Below are 16,094 nucleotides of genomic sequence, written 5' to 3' on the forward strand. Positions count from 1 at the left end.
CAGGTAGTATGTGCAGAAACTGCCGTCTTTTTAAGATAAAACACACAGCAAGGGCACTGGCACAGACATCTAAATCTAAAAGCAAATTATTCCGCCTTTTCCATGGCCGCATCCTTGGCAACATCAGCGGCCTCCCAGCAGCACACGGGGAATAGTCAGTATTTTTCAGGCTGCCTTTTAACGCAGCGCTCTGCGCAAAAGTGCAAGGTTGCTTTAGCCATTTCTCCTTTACGTGCCTTACGGGCTTTATGCAAGCAAGCTTTATAACGTTTTATATTTATAATATTTTATAAGGCCCGTTTTCTTTTTTTTTACTCTTTGTAAGCCAAGCAAGTTTCCACGCAGGCTTTTGCGACAGGCGGGGCGCGGCTGCGCTTTACGGCGGGCCGTTGGCCCGGCGACGCCGCGCTGGACCGGCGGCCGAGGCCATCCCGGGTCCCTCCATCCCGGTCCAGTCGCTGCATCCCGGTCCGGCCTCTCCAGCCGGGTCCGGGCCCTCCAGACGGGTCCCTCCGGCCATGGAGAAGTACCAGGTGCTGGGGCTGGTGGGGGAAGGCAGCTACGGGGTGGTGACCAAGTGCAGGAACAGGGAGAGCGGGCAGATCGTGGCCGTCAAGAAGTTCCTGGAGAGCGAGGACGACGCGGCGGTGAGGAAGATCGCCGTGAGGGAGATCAAGCTGCTCAAGGTGGGGCGCCCGGGGGGGCCCTTCGTAATGGCCTCGTGTTTAAAAATTTTAAGGGTTTTCTGCTTTAAACTCGTGGCCTCGCGTTCAGCCCCTCGTCCGGACTCGTTCGGCTTTTTTTTTGTCGCAGCGCAGCGTTCTTGTCAGCTTCTGGTCATCGCTTACGGAGTATTTACTAACGAAATCCAAGCCGAAAGAGGCTCGGTTTGGCCCTGTTTGTATTTCCCTTTTGCGTCGTAGCCTTGCAAGAGCTGCTTTCCCCTTTGCCTGGGTGCCGTGCTGGATATTCACCCGGCGAATCCTGGATTGGAAAAGTCTTGTTTATGTGCCCGGCGTTCAGCGGGGGAAAAGCTCGAGGTCTCTGTTGCCTCCTGGTGGTAACTGCGACTCCCCTGTTTTGTCCCGAATTCTTGTTCTGGCTGCTGCGAATCAGCCGAAAATGAAAGAAAGCCGAGCTTTTAACACCTGCAGGCGAATGGTGACCTGCCTGTGTGACACTAACCAGACTGGGGGGTGCCGGTGTCACCTGATACGGAAGAATGCTTCTAGGAAAGTTTTCCTTTATTTTCTTTTATTCGTGGCACTTTCCTGCCAGGTGAAAGGCTGGAGGAGGACAGGTATCAGATTCCCTGAACCTTACCAATCCACATGTAATCCTTTGCTGTTAGAGTGTGGGATTTGCCTGGTATCGGTATTGTAGTGACAGGACAGGGGGGGATGGATTCAAACTAGAAGAAAGTAGGTTTAGATTGGATATTAGTAGGAAATTCTTCCCGGTGAGGGGGATGAGGCCCTGGCACAGGTTGCCCAGAGAAGCTGTGGCTGCCCCATCCCTGGGAGTGTTTAAAGGCCAGGTTGGATGGAGCTTGGAGCAACCTGGTCTAATGGAGGGTGGGAATTTTAAACGTTGGGACATACCTGTGTCTGGTGAAGAAATGAAGGAAAGCCTTATTACACTTGGAGTGCATCCAGGTTTTTCCTCTGATGTGGGGACTTGCAGAGGTGGGAATACTGGCAAAGTATTCCCTATGTCCTGCCCTCTTAGCTGCCACAAGTGTCTTCCTAAATCTGCCAGATTACATAGTCCCTGTGCTCTGAAGGGAAAAAAAGTGATGTTTGCCATCACTGCAAGAACTGCAGAATCTTAGAGATGTATGTGCTGGAGCTTGAGGCACATCCAGCAGCTCTAGGCATTATCCCCTCAAACACTTTTCAAGTGGATCTGTGTGAGTCTGGATTGTTCCTGATCCGTTGCTGAGTCACTGAGTCAGAGCACGTAGCACCTCCCAGGTGTGTTGGGAATTAACTTGTTTTCCTGGGTAAGTGGAATCTTAGCAAGGGGAACACTTCCATATATAGCTCTGTAAGGGTGGCCTCTCACAGTGAAAGCAAATACCTGGAGATTCAGTCTGTTTGTAGTTTCTTCCCTTGCTCTTTGTGAACCTGATTTTATTTATTCATCTTTCTTTTCTCTTTTCTCGTTCTGGAGTTTGGGCAGAAAATTTAACCGCAGCTGAAAACAGCAAAGCCTCTTCAGGTCTCCTGTACTGGGAATAAACAATTCCTGAGAAGAGAGTTCATCCTTTTAAAATTCTTCTCTTTTTCAGACCTTCCAAGTAATCTGGGCAGACCCAGGTGCAGGTTGGCTGGCACTGCCTCTCGACTGGCAGAGCTTCCCCTTCAATTCCCCGTGCTCTGCAGTCCTTTTTCATCTCCCTCAGTCACATCCCTGGGCTCCGGTGCTACCTCCAGGCAGCCTCTGGTGATATTTCCCTGCCAGGCTTCAGCTAATAAATAACTGTGCACTGGAGTGTGGCCTGTTGTGTTGGTGTGGGATCAATGTGTAACAAATTGGAGGGGGATTCTTGGGGGTGTAGCAAATTGGGGGGTGGGTCTGGTCAGAATGTGATGACAAAATAACTGGAAAATACAGTTCCCTTCCCCCTCCCCCCTCACTTTTTATTTAAGTTGCGTTTTTTGGCAAAGTCCCAGCTGGGCTGGAGTTAAAAGTCTCCACTCTTTCCTGTTATAAACCATCCAGCTCTCGCTAAATATTCCCTGTTTTATCACAGCAACTCAGGCATGAGAATCTGGTGAACCTGCTGGAGGTGTGCAAGAGGAAGAAACGGTGGTATCTGGTGTTTGAATTTGTGGATCACACGGTGCTCGATGACCTGGAGGCTTCTCCCAACGGCCTGGACTACGACAGGGTTCGGAAATACTTATTCCAGATTACCAGAGGAATTGCCTTTTGTCACAGTCATAATGTAAGTACGTGCAAGGAATCAGCTCAGCAGTAAAAATAAATAGATACAGAAGCATATATTCAGGGATATATTAAAACTTACAGAAACAAAGCTTTGGCTGAAAAGGGAGAGAGATACGTAAAATAAATGTTTCTGAAATTAGGGGTTCTGTAATTTTCTACCCGAGTGTGAGAAACCTGCGGTTTTTGCTGAGCCAGTCGGTTTGCTGCGTACAAGTGGGGAATTTGTCTTGATTTGCTTTCCCCTGTGCAGATAATCCATCGGGATATCAAGCCAGAGAACATCCTGGTTTCCCAGTCGGGAGTTGTGAAGCTTTGCGACTTCGGATTTGCCCGTCCCTTGGCAGCTTCCGGGGAAGTTTACACGGAGTACGTGGCGACCCGGTGGTACAGAGCTCCGGAGCTGCTGGTGGGAGACAGCAAGTATGGCAAGTAAGTCTGGCCTGTGAGGCTGGGAAGGGTTGTGGGGAGCAGGGGAAGGAGTGCTCCATCTTCTCCACTGGCTCAGCCCTTTGGAACAAAGCAACGAATGAAGCCGTGCTGAGCCGGGATGGTGTTGTTTTTATTCCCAGGGCTGTGGACGTGTGGGCTATTGGCTCCCTGATAACAGAAATGCTTACAGGAGAGCCCCTTTTCCCTGGAGATTCAGACATTGACCAGCTCTACCATATCACCAAATGCCTGGGTAAGAACAGCCTAGTGCCTGCTCAGGGATGAAGGGATCAAATTTGTCTTGAAGGGTGGGAAAGGAACAACCCAGACTGTAGCCTCACAGTAATGCTGACCCGGTATTTCAGCCTCTCAAATCTTTCACTGTCCTCTATTTTTTTCCATGTGGCTGCTTGGTTTGTGTGACTCCAGGTAATTTAATTCCAAGGCACCAAGAGTTGTTCTATAAAAATCCCCTCTTTGCTGGCATGAGGCTGCCTGAGGTGAAGGAGGTGGAATCTCTGGACAAACGCTATCCCAAGCTCTCTGCTGCCGTGCTGGATTTAGCCAAGGTAATTAACTGATTGGTTCCCACGAACGTTTCTCTGTTTACTTGTCCTTCACCTTGTGCAGATGAGTACAGGGCTATTAAAGTGCCTTTCTCTCAGCTCCCCATGCAGCCAGCCAGCAACTGCTTGGATTGGCGGCTTAGTGAGGGCTGTGAGGATATCACAGTCCTGGGTGACAGGGGGCACTCAGCCCTCATGTCCCAAGCCAAAGGGATCGCTGCAGATCCTCCAGGGAGGAGCCTTGTTCTTGCCCTCTCTCAGGCAGGCTAAAGCCTTGGTTTCATCCCTGATTTCTCACGTTCACATTGTTTTGACAGGAGTGTTTGCAGATCGACCCAGACAAAAGACCGTCCTGCGCCGAACTCTTGCAGCACGATTTCTTTAACCAGGACGGGTTTGCTGAGAGGTAAAGCAGCTCATTTCTTGCTCAGAGCAGCCTCAGGAGGTGAAGCAGTGGTGCTCTTGGGTGGCATGCTGGCTTTGCAGAGCTGACAGCTGCCAAATGTCTTGGGCTTGTTTAGGTTTGGCCTTCCTGGAAATAGGAGAAGAGTTGGAAGGGAACACGTTGCAGTGGCACGTTCACCGTGTTGTGACATTAATTCCCCAGTGTCACAGCATTTTGGGCAGTACAGTCTAACACTGTATTCACTCTCTGCATCTACTCCAGACTGGGATACAAGCACCTTTATTGCTGCAGTGTGAAAACTGTGTGCTTCAGATTTTATTTATTTTAATGTATACGTCATATTTAGCTTCCCACTAGTCAGAAAGCATGGTTTGTTTGATTGCTTAAAAGTCTGTGGGGGCCTGGGCTGAACAACTGATGATGGTGTTCAGTTTACCAGAAGCCCTTTCATTTATTTTTTTTTCTTTATCTTTATTTGGAATGTAGGTTTACTGAGGAACTTAAGTTAAAGATCCAGAAAGATGCCAGAGACCGTCAGTTACAAAAAAAATCCAAAGTCAGCAAAAGGGAGAAAGATGATGTTTTAGAAGAAAGAAAATTATTCAGTGTCCAGGTTGGTCCATCTTTTTTTTTTTTTTTCCAAAACCGTATTTTGGCTTTTTTTTTTTTTTTTCCATGTTTTAAAATCATTATATAAATGTGTGTGTAGCAGTTAAAATTCATAACAAATGGCATGGGAGCCTGCAGGTGGATCTTTGGCCAGTCCCTTGCAGGTGAACTACATGGTGATGCAGTTCCTGGCAGTACAGAGCTGAAGGGAGAAACAGTTGGGAAACAAAAGCCATGTTGAATCATGGAAACGTGCTCTGTGCTGCTGTTTACCTGTTTTAAAGCCCTGTCTCCAAATTAAAAATTAAAAAAAAATTAAAATTTAAAAAATTAAAAAGTAAAAAAATTAAAAAGTTAAAAAATTAAAAATTAAAAAATTAAAAATCAAAAATTAAAAAAATTAAAATAGTTAAAAAATTAAAAATGAAATATTTTGTTTACAGTTGGGTACTAAGGAGGCTTCAGAATGACTTTGAGGTGACTTTGGGCTCAATTTTTATTTAATTTCTTTGGAAGTGGCACAGGATGTGGCTGCTCTTCCTCCATCGTTCCTGATTCCGTTCTGAAATGACTTTATTTACAGAGGGTGCTGGAACCCTGACAAGTTTCCTCCTGTTTGATGGAAACCAGAGGTTTTCTAATAAAAACAATTCCATCTCCATCAGATCCTTGCGGAATCGTGCACGTTTAGGCTTTTGACTTTTTTTTTTTTTTTTTTGTGTCCCCCCGTATGCGCTGCTGCAAGCTGCTTTTTTAACATGACAGGAAGGGAAAGGTGATGCTTTATCTTCCCAAACAGGATTTTGGCCCAAGGAGCAGAGAGGAGAAGCTGTTGAAGACGAAGCGCTCTAAAGCCGATGCAGAGAAAACAGACCGATCCTCCAACCTGAGCTTCCTCTACGACAGCGCCGTCAACCCCTTCAAAATCAGCCCTCAGACCAGCCTGAAGGATTCCAGCAGCAGCTTGGACTACGCCAAGAACACGGGCATAGTGATCCCTCCCATCAACCAGAACTTTTCTCCTACCTTTGGGATGGGCCCCGTGCCTGGGAGCCTTAATTACAGGTATGGGAGCAGAGCTGGGAGAGCTCCATCATCCCTGTTGCTGAGGGACTGTGATGTCCCGAGAGAGGCGCAGGGTGATGATGTGGGAATGTCACTTTGGGATATCTTGCGCTTGTTGTTTTTATGGTTCGCTGCGTTACCTGAATTAACACAGAGTTTGGGGCATTTGTGATTACAGACTTGATGAAAAGAGTAAAAAATACTTGAACCCACTGCTAAAGCAGCAGAGGCCTTCTCCAGCAGGCCACTACAGCGTCAGCCTGACACCGGTGAGTCGCCTGTCTTTCCCCTTTGGCAAAGCAAAAATAAAATAAAAGTAAAATTCAGGCCCCAATTACGCGTTTAATTGTCAAGAATTCCATCTGTTCCATCCTTCACCATTGCTCCCATCTAGAAATACTCTTTTCTTTGCCCCTTTTTTTTCCTACAGGTTTGTTGTTTGTTATCCTTCGCTAATAGTTATCTTACATAAAACATACTTTGTGTCAAAAAACAACTTTTAATGCTGGAAGCAGTCCAGCACAGGATATCTGTGAGATCTGGAGTATATCCATGGCCTCCTGCCTGGTCAGGAAAAGCAGACCATGTGTGCTGTGGTACTGAAGCAGAAGTGAGGGGTTGGATTTAGTGCAGTCAGGGCCTTATTTAGTCATGTCATAAATGCATTAAAAATTGATAAGGAAAACAAGTGGAATGGAAAGTTTTCCACTGCTCTCTCCACCTAGGCACGATTCTTTCTATGCCAGCAAGGAATGTTTGCTTTTTTCCAGATAACTAATCCCAGCCATTCTCCAAGTGGTGCACTTTATCTCTCAGAAAGCAGCCTCACTTAGATGATTGTTTTTATTTTTGCTGCTGCTTTTCCATTGTTTATAGTGCATAAATGAGCCTTGAGCAGGTGAACTCCTTCATACACATCAGAGCCTCTTCTTGTACAAATTCCAGCTACAGCAGAACACTGCTGGGCTGATGCTTTTTTTAACCTTGAAAATAGCATCATTTTTTTCCTGTGTTTTCATGAGCTTGTCCTTATGCCCTTGATTACAGGTTACTAATGAAAAAAACATCCTTCAGGCGAATAGGAAAAAATGGGAATTCTCCAAGACAGATGTGCGTTTGCCAGAACTAAATCACCTCCCCGAGCTGAGAGGAGTGGAAGGTAGGAGCTTTGATGTCCTCTAAATAAAACCTGGGTACTAAATAAGTGGCAGTCAGCTCTTGTTTTTACTTCACACTGCGTGCCTTGGATGTGTTTTGCAGCGTGGCATCCCAGATTCCTGAAGAAGGAAAATAAAACAGTTCCAGAGTCCCGAGTCCCCTCCCTCGCCGCTATCGACCTTCATAACTCGAGCCTGTCCTCGCAGCAGGTATCAAAGCAATAAAATGGTTTGTGTTGCTCTGCATTTGTTTGGTTTGTGACTTTCTCAGCAGCACAGCCCAGGGATTTCCAGCGTGACTCTCAGCAGGAGCTGAATTTGCCTTAGGGTCTTAAGTGCCTTATGCTGGGGGAGCATTTTGGAAGTCTGATTTGACCGAAGGACGGATTTGTTTTAAGTTGGCGTTGCATGCATCCCTAGGAGGTGGTTTGTGGTGGTTCTCTCTATTGATCCTACACTTGCAAATTGATCCTGTCTCTTTCTTTTCCAATTTACAGCAGTCAGGGACCTTGATGCCAGATGCATCAGAAGCCAGCTTCCCCAGAGTTGAACACTAGCCTTAGGGAAAAGATCCTGCCTGTAAAAGGTGGGCTTTAATTTCTGCTGTAGCCTCCCGATGGCTTCCAAAGGGATAGTTCCATGAACACTTACCTAGCTGGGAAGTACAGTAGGAAAAATTCTTTTGTCTTGCTCAGGACATGTAGCTCTGACAGACTTCTTACTGAGGGCAGTACACAGCTTGCTGTGCCAGGCAAATCATTTTCCTGAGATGAGGGGTTGGGCATTGGTGTTGGAAATGAAGCAGCTCACGAAGTTGGGGTTGGGCAAGCTGATAGAACAACAAAAAAAGGGGAAACTGGCTGCCTGCATGTGAGGAGGGGTAAAACCAACTCGAGTTGTCTGATCTGTGAAGCACAGAGGTGTGAGTGCACAGCTTCAGCAAGGTAAGGATGCGTAACGAATCAAAATAAAGGAAGCCTGTCACCGGGGAGCACCTCCGTGGTTTTGCTAGCCTGCCTGGAATGTCATTCTGCTTTTCTCCTCTTGATACAGGTGACTGAACAGTGGGAACAACCCATCTGAGTTTCCAGGGGCTAAAGCTGCCGGGTCTCTGCAGGCGAGAGGAGGATCCCTTACTGCTGTTGGCACAGTGGACTGCCATGGAAGTGCCTCGGGTCCGGGCCGAGGACGGAGCTCGCACTGCCATTGCTGCTGGATTTCTTGCATGCAAAGAGCCCCTGAGATGTGGTGGCTTTCTGGCCTAGGGCCAGGCCTTGTCTGAGGAAAGCAGTGGTTGTTGGTGTGTGACAAGGGCAGGAGCTGGCTTGGAGGATTTCTGAGGAAGCTGGGCTTTCTCTTGCCTAACTGCTGCCCGCATCAGGGGTTTCTTTTTAATGAATAGTGACGAGAGCAGCTGCTGAAATTGTCATATTTTGGTGGGCTGCCTGATCTGGACCGGAAAGCACTTTCGCCTTGACATTGAAGAAAATGTTTGTGTAAGAAATACAACGTTTAAATGTGCAAGTCTTCACAGTTGTTCCTTTGAAACCCTTGCTAATGCACGTGTCACTTTGTGTTAGGTTCCTTTTCCCTTCCCACCTCTGACCCCGTGTTCAGGCGGGTTTTTTTGGGTCGTTTCACTGGGCCTGTTGTCTGGCTGTTGTTAATGGTGCAGAAAGGAATATCATTGTGGAATACTGAGCTGTGCCATGTGAAACGGCTCAGTAACTGAAGTCATCATTCCTTTAGGTCCCTGGGGGAAAGGGACGTGTAAAACTTGACTGGTTTTATCTCATGACTGTTTGGAAACCCATTTTTGCTTATCTGCCCTCAGTTTGTCTCTGGTCAGTTCTGTGCTGTCCCTGTGCTGCTCACAACTCTGTTTTCCGTCAGCTGTCACAACTCACACGGTGTCATTAACTTTGGAGCTTATTTTTCCACAAAATACAGCCTTTCCTATTGATGGATCATGGTAGAAATATCATCTGAACTAATGGTATTTAGGGATTTGTGGCTATGCTCTGTCTTGACATGTACATTTCATTTGTAAATAAAAGGATGTTCCAATTCCAGGCCTGCTTTCCCTATAGTGGATGCTCCCAGCTGGCCACAGCAGTCAGTCAGGCAGCCATGGGCAAATACAGAGGGGAAAAAGAAGGTTTTGGGCAGGGAGAGTGTTTTTTTGCAGGGGGAGTTGTGGGAGGGGAGTGGAGAGAGAGAAAGACGGGTTTAAGGGGAAGGGTTTGCATTGGGAAGAATGTGGCCAGCAGGTCGAGGGAGGTGATCCTCTCCCTCTGTTCTGCCCTAGCGAGGTCACACCTGGAGTGCTGTGTCTGACTCTGGTCTCCAGTTCAGGAAAGATAAGGAGCTACTGGAGAGGATCCAGCAGAAGCCACAGAGATGAGGAGGAGAGACTGCAGGAGCTGGGCCTGTTTAAGTCTGGAGAAGACTGAGGGGGTCTCATCAGTCCATACAATTGCTTCAAAGGCAGGTGTGAAGCAGATGGTGTCAAGCAGACCGTGTCAGACTCTCCTGAGTGGTACCCAGCAACAGAACGGGGAGCAAAGGCTAAACTAAACCACAAGAAATTCCACCTCAACATCGGGAAGAATCACAGGATATTCTGAGTGAGAGAGCACCCACAACGACCATCGAGTCCATCTCCTGGCCCTACAGGACACCCACACGAGCCTGAGAGCGTTGTCCAAACGCTCCTTGAGCTCTGCCAGGCTTGGGGTCCTTTCCACCTCAGAACATCCTGTGATTTCGTCGTGGAGTCTCCCTCTCCGGAGACGTTCCCAACCCACCCGGACGCGTCCCTGTGCCGCCTGCTCCGGGGTGACCCTGCCTTGGCGGCGGGGGCTCGGACTGGGCGATCCCAACCCGAGCCGGTTGGGATTCAGCGGGCAGGAGAACACAAAGGTTCATGTTCAGGGTCAGGGGCCGCCAACTCGGAAGCCGCGAGGGCTCCGCCGTGCCCCGGAAGCGGCCGGTGAGGAAGCGGAAGCGGAAGCGGAAGGGGCGGGCGCGCGGGGCCGGGCGGCGGCGGCGGCGGGCACGGCCATGGCCACGGCGGGGGGAGAGCCGGGATCCGCCGGGCAGGGATGCGAGCAGGGATGCGAGCACTACCGCCGGGGCTGCCGGCTGCGGGTGGGTCAGCCGGGGGCGCTGGGCTGGGCAGTGGGTGTGTTTATGTGCGTGTGTGCGTGTGTGTGTGTGTGTGTGTGTGCCCCGATCCCTACCCTGATCCGTGCCGTGCCCCCTCCGTTCCCAGGCGCCGTGCTGCGGGAAGCTGTACCCGTGCCGGCTGTGCCACGACGGCGCCGAGGAGCACCAGCTGGACCGCTTCCGAGTGTCCGAGGTGCAGTGCATCCGCTGCCGCCTCCTGCAGAAGGTGCGTCCTTCTTCTGCGAGGGAGGGAGGGAGGGGTGGGAAGGGGATCGCAGCATCGCAGGGGCGCGGGACGGGGCCGGTTGGAAGAGGCCGCAGTGGATCGCCTGGGCCCACCTCCCTGCTCCTGCAGGGTTACGGGCTGAAGCTGTGTCAGGGGACGTTTAGGTTGGATCTCAGGAAAAGTTTTTTTCCCCCAGAGGGTGGTCGGGCACCGAACAGGCTCCCCAGGGCAGTGGTCATGGCACCAAGCCACGAGTGTCTGGACAACGCTCTCAGGGACATGGTAGGATTGTTGGGGAGTCCTGTGGAGGGCCAGGAGTTGGACTCCATGATCCTTGTGGGTCCCTTCCAGCTCAGGATATTCTGTGATCCTTGAGCACGTGGCACAGGATTGTGTCCAGGCGGCTCTGGAATGTCTCCAGTGAGGGAGACTCCACACCCTCTCTAGGGAAACCTGGGAAGGATTGTTCTTCCTCACGTCCATGCGGCACTTCCTGTGCATCAGCTTCTGCCCACTGCAGATCCCCTCAGTCACGTCTTATCACGGCTGAACAGGCCCAGTTCCCTCAGCCTTTCCTCGCAGCAGAGGTGCTCCAGTCCCTTAATCACCTACACAGCTCTGCGCTGGACCCGCTCCAGGAGCTCCGTGTCTCTTCTTGTCCCGAGGCGCCCAGAACTGGTCGGAGCGCTCCATCTCCAGCTGTTCCTCTCCCCTCAGGCCCAGCAGCGCTGCGAGGGCTGTGACAGCCTCTTTGGAGAGTACTACTGCGACATCTGCCACCTCTTCGACCGCGACAAGAAGCAGTACCACTGTGAGGAGTGTGGCATCTGCAGGTGTGTGGGTGGGTGGGCGGCCGGGCCCCGGCTCCTCGGGGAGCTGGCCCTGCCCTGACAACCTCCCTCCTCAGGATCGGCCCCAAGGAGGATTTCTTCCACTGTTCCAAGTGCAATCTGTGCCTAAGCCTGAGCCTCCGAGGGAAGCACAAGGTGAGAATACGCCACTTAACTCCACGTCTTAAAAAAAATAACACCCCTGAAGCTGGTTGGGCCTCAGCCCCATCTGAGGCCACAGGAACAGGGGGAGCAGTGGGTTCTGCTCCTCTGAATTCACCTAAAAGCGGCACAGAGGCCACCAGTTAAAAATACAAGAAATTTACACGTAGGAACTTTACAGTTTAGAAAAATGCAGATATCTGTACAACAGAATAACTTTTTCTTCTCTTTTCCGTTTACAAAGTGCATCGAAAATGTCTCCAGGCAGGATTGTCCGATATGTTTGGAGGTGAGCGGCTGCTTTTCATCTCTTGGATTACTGTGAGGCCCTATTTTTGACTGTGTTTGAATTAATTGTTTTCTCTTTTGTCTGATACTTGCCTTGAAACAGGATATTCACACGTCTCGTGTTGGAGCCCATGTTCTGCCATGTGGTCACCTTCTTCACAGGTAAAGCAGATACCTGAGAAAGGGGAATAGCTGCTGCCTTGTGTGGGGTGTTTATTCAGCAGCACTTTGTATCAACTGCTCACAGCTGGTTTCTAAGGGACCCACCTGGTGGGGACAGTCTGTTTCACCGGTAAATATTTTCTTTAGAAGGGTTGTCTTCCTTCCACAGTTAATTTTGAGGATGGGAAGCTTTCCTCTCACTTGCCCTCGGGATACTTTTAACTTCTGCTTTGGGGATAGCTGTGTGCCTTTTTCCTGTGTTCAGTCCAAGTCAGTGTTACCAGTCAGAAAAAACAGCATTCTTCTTACTGAACTGCTCGCTGTGTTTCCTTTTCAGAACATGTTACGACGAGATGCTGAAGGAGTAAGTATTTCTAAACATCTTACAATATTATCATAGTCGAAACATATTACTCCAGGAGGCAAAGATCATGTTGCCAGTTCTGTACCAAGTAACTTAAAGTCGATTCCTAAAGGATTAAAGGGCATTTAAATTCCAATTCCGTTTGCAAGAACTTCCTGTTTCGTGGTGTCTGTTTGACTGGTACAATATGAAACTCATCCTTTTGGGTGGATTTGTTTCATGGCCTGGCTCCGTCTTCTGATTTAGACATTTTTTTCCCCTTCCTGCCAGAGGTTACAGGTGTCCTTTGTGCATGCACTCGGCGTTAGATATGACCAGGTACTGGCGCCAGCTGGACAACGAAGTGGCACAGACTCCCATGCCCACAGAGTACCAGAACATGATGGTGGAGGTAAGACATCAGCCTTGCACCCGTGCCTGGTTTTGGTGGAACTGTGCCTTGGAGTTACTGGCAGTAGAGGGCACTAGGAGGTTGTCCTGGATCAGAAGTCAACCTGAGGGGTAGGGAACCATAAAGAAATGTCATGTGTAGGCTGACAGTATTTCATAATTCCTGATGCCAGAGCTTCTCCCTCTCTTTTCTCCGTGCAGATCCTTTGCAATGACTGCAACGCCCGCTCCACGGTGCAGTTCCATCTCCTGGGCATGAAGTGCAAGAACTGTGAGTCCTACAACACTGCCCAGGACGGACGGTGCCGGCTGCCCTTGGAGGAGCAGTGACCAGGACACTTGGCTGGATGAGGAAGACTCTGGTGCAAAAGAGGCTTCCCAGAAAAACCCAACACTTGTCAGTAAAAATGTGTTCCAAGTTCAAGGAGCCCTTGGCTGCGTCAGGGAAGAGGGAGCTGAGGAGGAGAGCAGCGTGATGAGCAGCTGACGCAGCAGAAGATGTTTTGGGGGCAGCTGAAGGTGAGGGGAGGTGGAGGTGCAGCTCTTGGGGCTGCAGCTGCCGGGGAAAATGGGTCGCTTTGAGAGCAGCTTTTTTGGATAAAGCTGACATCCGCAGAGCCGCGCGCGAGGACGGCGTGTTCCTTCGGGATGACGTCTTTGTTCCAGGGCCTCGGAGCAGCTGGAGAGGGGGAGCTTGCAGGGATTGCGTCCTTTGGCTTCATGTGGTGACACCTGTGTGTACAGAATTCCCTCAAAACAAAGCTGCCCTGCCTGCCGTGACGAAGGGCCCAAAAAACCAAGGTGCAAGGCCCCCATTTTCCCCTGGACACCCGTCCTGACCTACTGCTGTCCCTTCACTCAGGCTCCTTTACCAGCTGCAGTCACTTTTACCCCCCTTTCTCCCTCATTTTGCTTCGTTCACTGGGAAGGGCCAAGGTGTTGTAGGGTTTTAGACACGTACACAGCTCGATACTTTGATTTTAAGTACCTGAAAGTGAAGCACATCCTTGACATCGGGCTGAGCCTGAGATGTTCACTGAAGTAACATGAATTCAGAGGCACTTGAGTAGTGCAGGGAACAATTTTTGTTGGTTTTTTTTTTAACAGTAAATTTCATTGTGGGGAGAGAATGGAGGGGGGCTGACTGCCTTAAGGAAAAAAAAAAGCAAATAAACCCCCCAAACCTGCCCTTCTGCATATGATATCCTGCCCGAGGTGTTTTGCAGTCTTAAATGTCACAGAAAGTTCTTGATTTCTGTGCATTTCACATGCAAACAGTTTACAGTAATAAGGTATTAAAAAAGCTCAGTTACTCTTCGTGTTACAACTACTCCTTTTGTATTTGTTCTGTTGTAAAACAAGAGCTTTTCTTAATCCAACAGTGCCCCTTTCTGTATGGAATATTTAGGATTTGGATGTTAGCTGTCGTAGCTTGCCTTGACCGGAGTATCTTTTTCTGGAGCACTTTTCTCACTGCTATAAATAAATGTAAAATAACATCTCTATTAAAATAAACGAATTACACTGTGTGTGATGTGCTCTCCTTTCACACCCGCACTCCCTGGAAATTCCCAGGCTGAGTTTAAACCATGATTCAGTGCTGAAAAATGGTTGGATGTGGGGATGTGTGAGGCCTGGGACGGCCGTTAGGAAAAGCAAGTGGGTTTAGCAGCTCCTGTGTTTTTGTATTTTTGTGGTAGAAGCAAGACTCCTGCTGCTTTGGAGCACCCTCTGGATGTCTGCTGGCACTTGGTGACTCCACCACCTTCTGGGATGGAGACCTGCTCCCAGGTAAGCCCACTGGGGCTCCTATCAGCCTGCAGGAGTTGTCATCCCAGAAAACTCAGTAGCCAAAGTAGCCTTTGTCTTACTAGTGGTAAAACTGTGCTGGTCAAGTCCACAACCAAGCAGGTTTGATGCTACACTGGAGGCTAATTTTATCCCAGCTGGAAACATTCCTGTTTGGATTCCAACCACAAGAGGAGGCTGAAAGGAAATGTATGGTCAAGCTGAGCTTTGGAAGAGCAGCTCCCTCCCCAGATGGACTTTGGTGTTGGGAAGGAAAATGGTTCTTGGGGGTGGGATCCAGGTGATCTTGGCCTTTTGCTCTCCTGCTTTTGGTGTTGGCCTCTGGAAAGTGCGGGAAGGAACCTGATGCCACCAGCCGAACCCCTGTTCCACACGTTTATCTTGGCACTGAGCCCTCCACTCCCTTTACCAGGGAATAAATGGCACAGCAAAAGAAGGAATGGCATTTTGAGGGGGCAAAGATAAATGGAGCAGATAAAGACAGGCGAGGAACTGCTTTATGGGACGGAAGGTGCCGCACGGAGCTTTGCTGCCCTGTCCCGTGGAGATGCAGCCGACGACGGGAGCGGGAAGGATGCTCGGATCAGGGCGGGGTGATGATCCTGGGATGAAGGCAGCTTGGCTGTGGGAGCTGTGGGGAAGCTCCCACGCTGCCTGCCACCCAGAATCCCGCCTGCCTCACCAGGCAAGGGCAGAATCGGGAGCAGATGGGACCATCGCTGCCTTTTGTGGGAAAAATGTGGTGTTCCGGCAGGCGCAAGGGCCGCAGGCACACACAAGGTCATGGAGCTATTAATAAAGCCAGGGCCTGCTGGAGTATGTGAAACCCGGGAGAGGGACTTATGGACACAGTGAGCAGAGCAATGCAGGACCAGGGGGCTCAGACAAGCCCTTCATCCCATGGGAATGTGCCGGGCCATGGCTCAGGAGCCATGGGGAAAGCAGATCCCCGATTTTGGGCTGGTTTCGTGACTCTGGTGTGGGTTTGTGTTGCTCCAGTAACATCATTTGGGGTGGAAGTGGGGGTGTTTCCTATTAAACCTCCAGGACAGCCGTCTCCTCCCGGACAGCCGTCCCTTCCCACGGCTTTCGCGGTGCCAAGGCCGATGTCTTGCCCCTGCTTGGCTGGGGAGGAGCCATCTGTTTTTAAATTTCCAAGTGGAAGGAACGCAATTAGGGAAAGGCTGGTCATGTGGTGCTATTTATATCTCAGAGGGGCAGGGGAGCATCTGTCTCTGCAGCTCCAAGCTCAGCCCAGGGGTGTGCCGGGGCCTCCGCGCTGGAAACGGGGCAGTTTCCTTTCTTTTTGCTCCTTGATGGTCCCAGTTGGAGTTGGATCTCTGAAACCTGAACCTGTTCCTTTATCTAACGAGCCTTATTGCTCCTGGGAGCTGCAGCCAGGAGTACCCCTTGCTCCTGACTCCAGTAATTCCGCCGAGAGTCTGAGGAGACGACGCTTGGAAGCATGTGGATGATGTATGGGAATACTCACAAATGAGCAAAACAAGGGC

The 16,094-nt window shown here is 49.9% G+C and overlaps 2 protein-coding genes across 3 annotated transcripts; both read left to right on the top strand.

Moving 5' to 3' along the window:
- The first annotated feature begins 365 nt into the window (after positions 1 to 365).
- CDKL2 (cyclin dependent kinase like 2) lies at positions 366 to 9,256 on the top strand. 2 transcript variants are annotated; one of them, XM_032687062.1, is made up of 13 exons: positions 379 to 686; positions 2,756 to 2,950; positions 3,203 to 3,381; positions 3,522 to 3,634; positions 3,811 to 3,950; positions 4,265 to 4,353; positions 4,840 to 4,966; positions 5,762 to 6,027; positions 6,206 to 6,296; positions 7,075 to 7,186; positions 7,288 to 7,394; positions 7,682 to 7,770; positions 8,238 to 9,256. In XM_032687062.1, exons 1-12 carry the CDS (start codon positions 519 to 521, stop codon positions 7,739 to 7,741), a joined length of 1,647 nt encoding a protein of 548 aa, XP_032542953.1. In that variant the 5' UTR covers positions 379 to 518; the 3' UTR covers positions 7,742 to 7,770; positions 8,238 to 9,256. The 2 variants fall into 2 exon arrangements, with proteins under 2 accessions (XP_032542954.1, XP_032542953.1); XM_032687063.1 differs by lacking the exon at positions 7,682 to 7,770 and having other exon boundaries at positions 366 to 686.
- A 948-nt stretch (positions 9,257 to 10,204) lies between these two features.
- RCHY1 (ring finger and CHY zinc finger domain containing 1) lies at positions 10,205 to 14,303 on the top strand. The gene is made up of 9 exons (XM_032687069.1): positions 10,205 to 10,334; positions 10,459 to 10,578; positions 11,296 to 11,411; positions 11,486 to 11,564; positions 11,815 to 11,859; positions 11,962 to 12,020; positions 12,358 to 12,384; positions 12,655 to 12,775; positions 12,976 to 14,303. Exons 1-9 carry the CDS (start codon positions 10,248 to 10,250, stop codon positions 13,102 to 13,104), a joined length of 783 nt encoding a protein of 260 aa, XP_032542960.1. The 5' UTR covers positions 10,205 to 10,247; the 3' UTR covers positions 13,105 to 14,303.
- The last annotated feature ends 1,791 nt before the right edge of the window (positions 14,304 to 16,094 follow it).

Source organism: Chiroxiphia lanceolata, chromosome 4 (genome assembly GCF_009829145.1).
Source record: "Chiroxiphia lanceolata isolate bChiLan1 chromosome 4, bChiLan1.pri, whole genome shotgun sequence".
Classification (NCBI taxonomy): Eukaryota; Metazoa; Chordata; class Aves; order Passeriformes; family Pipridae; genus Chiroxiphia; species Chiroxiphia lanceolata.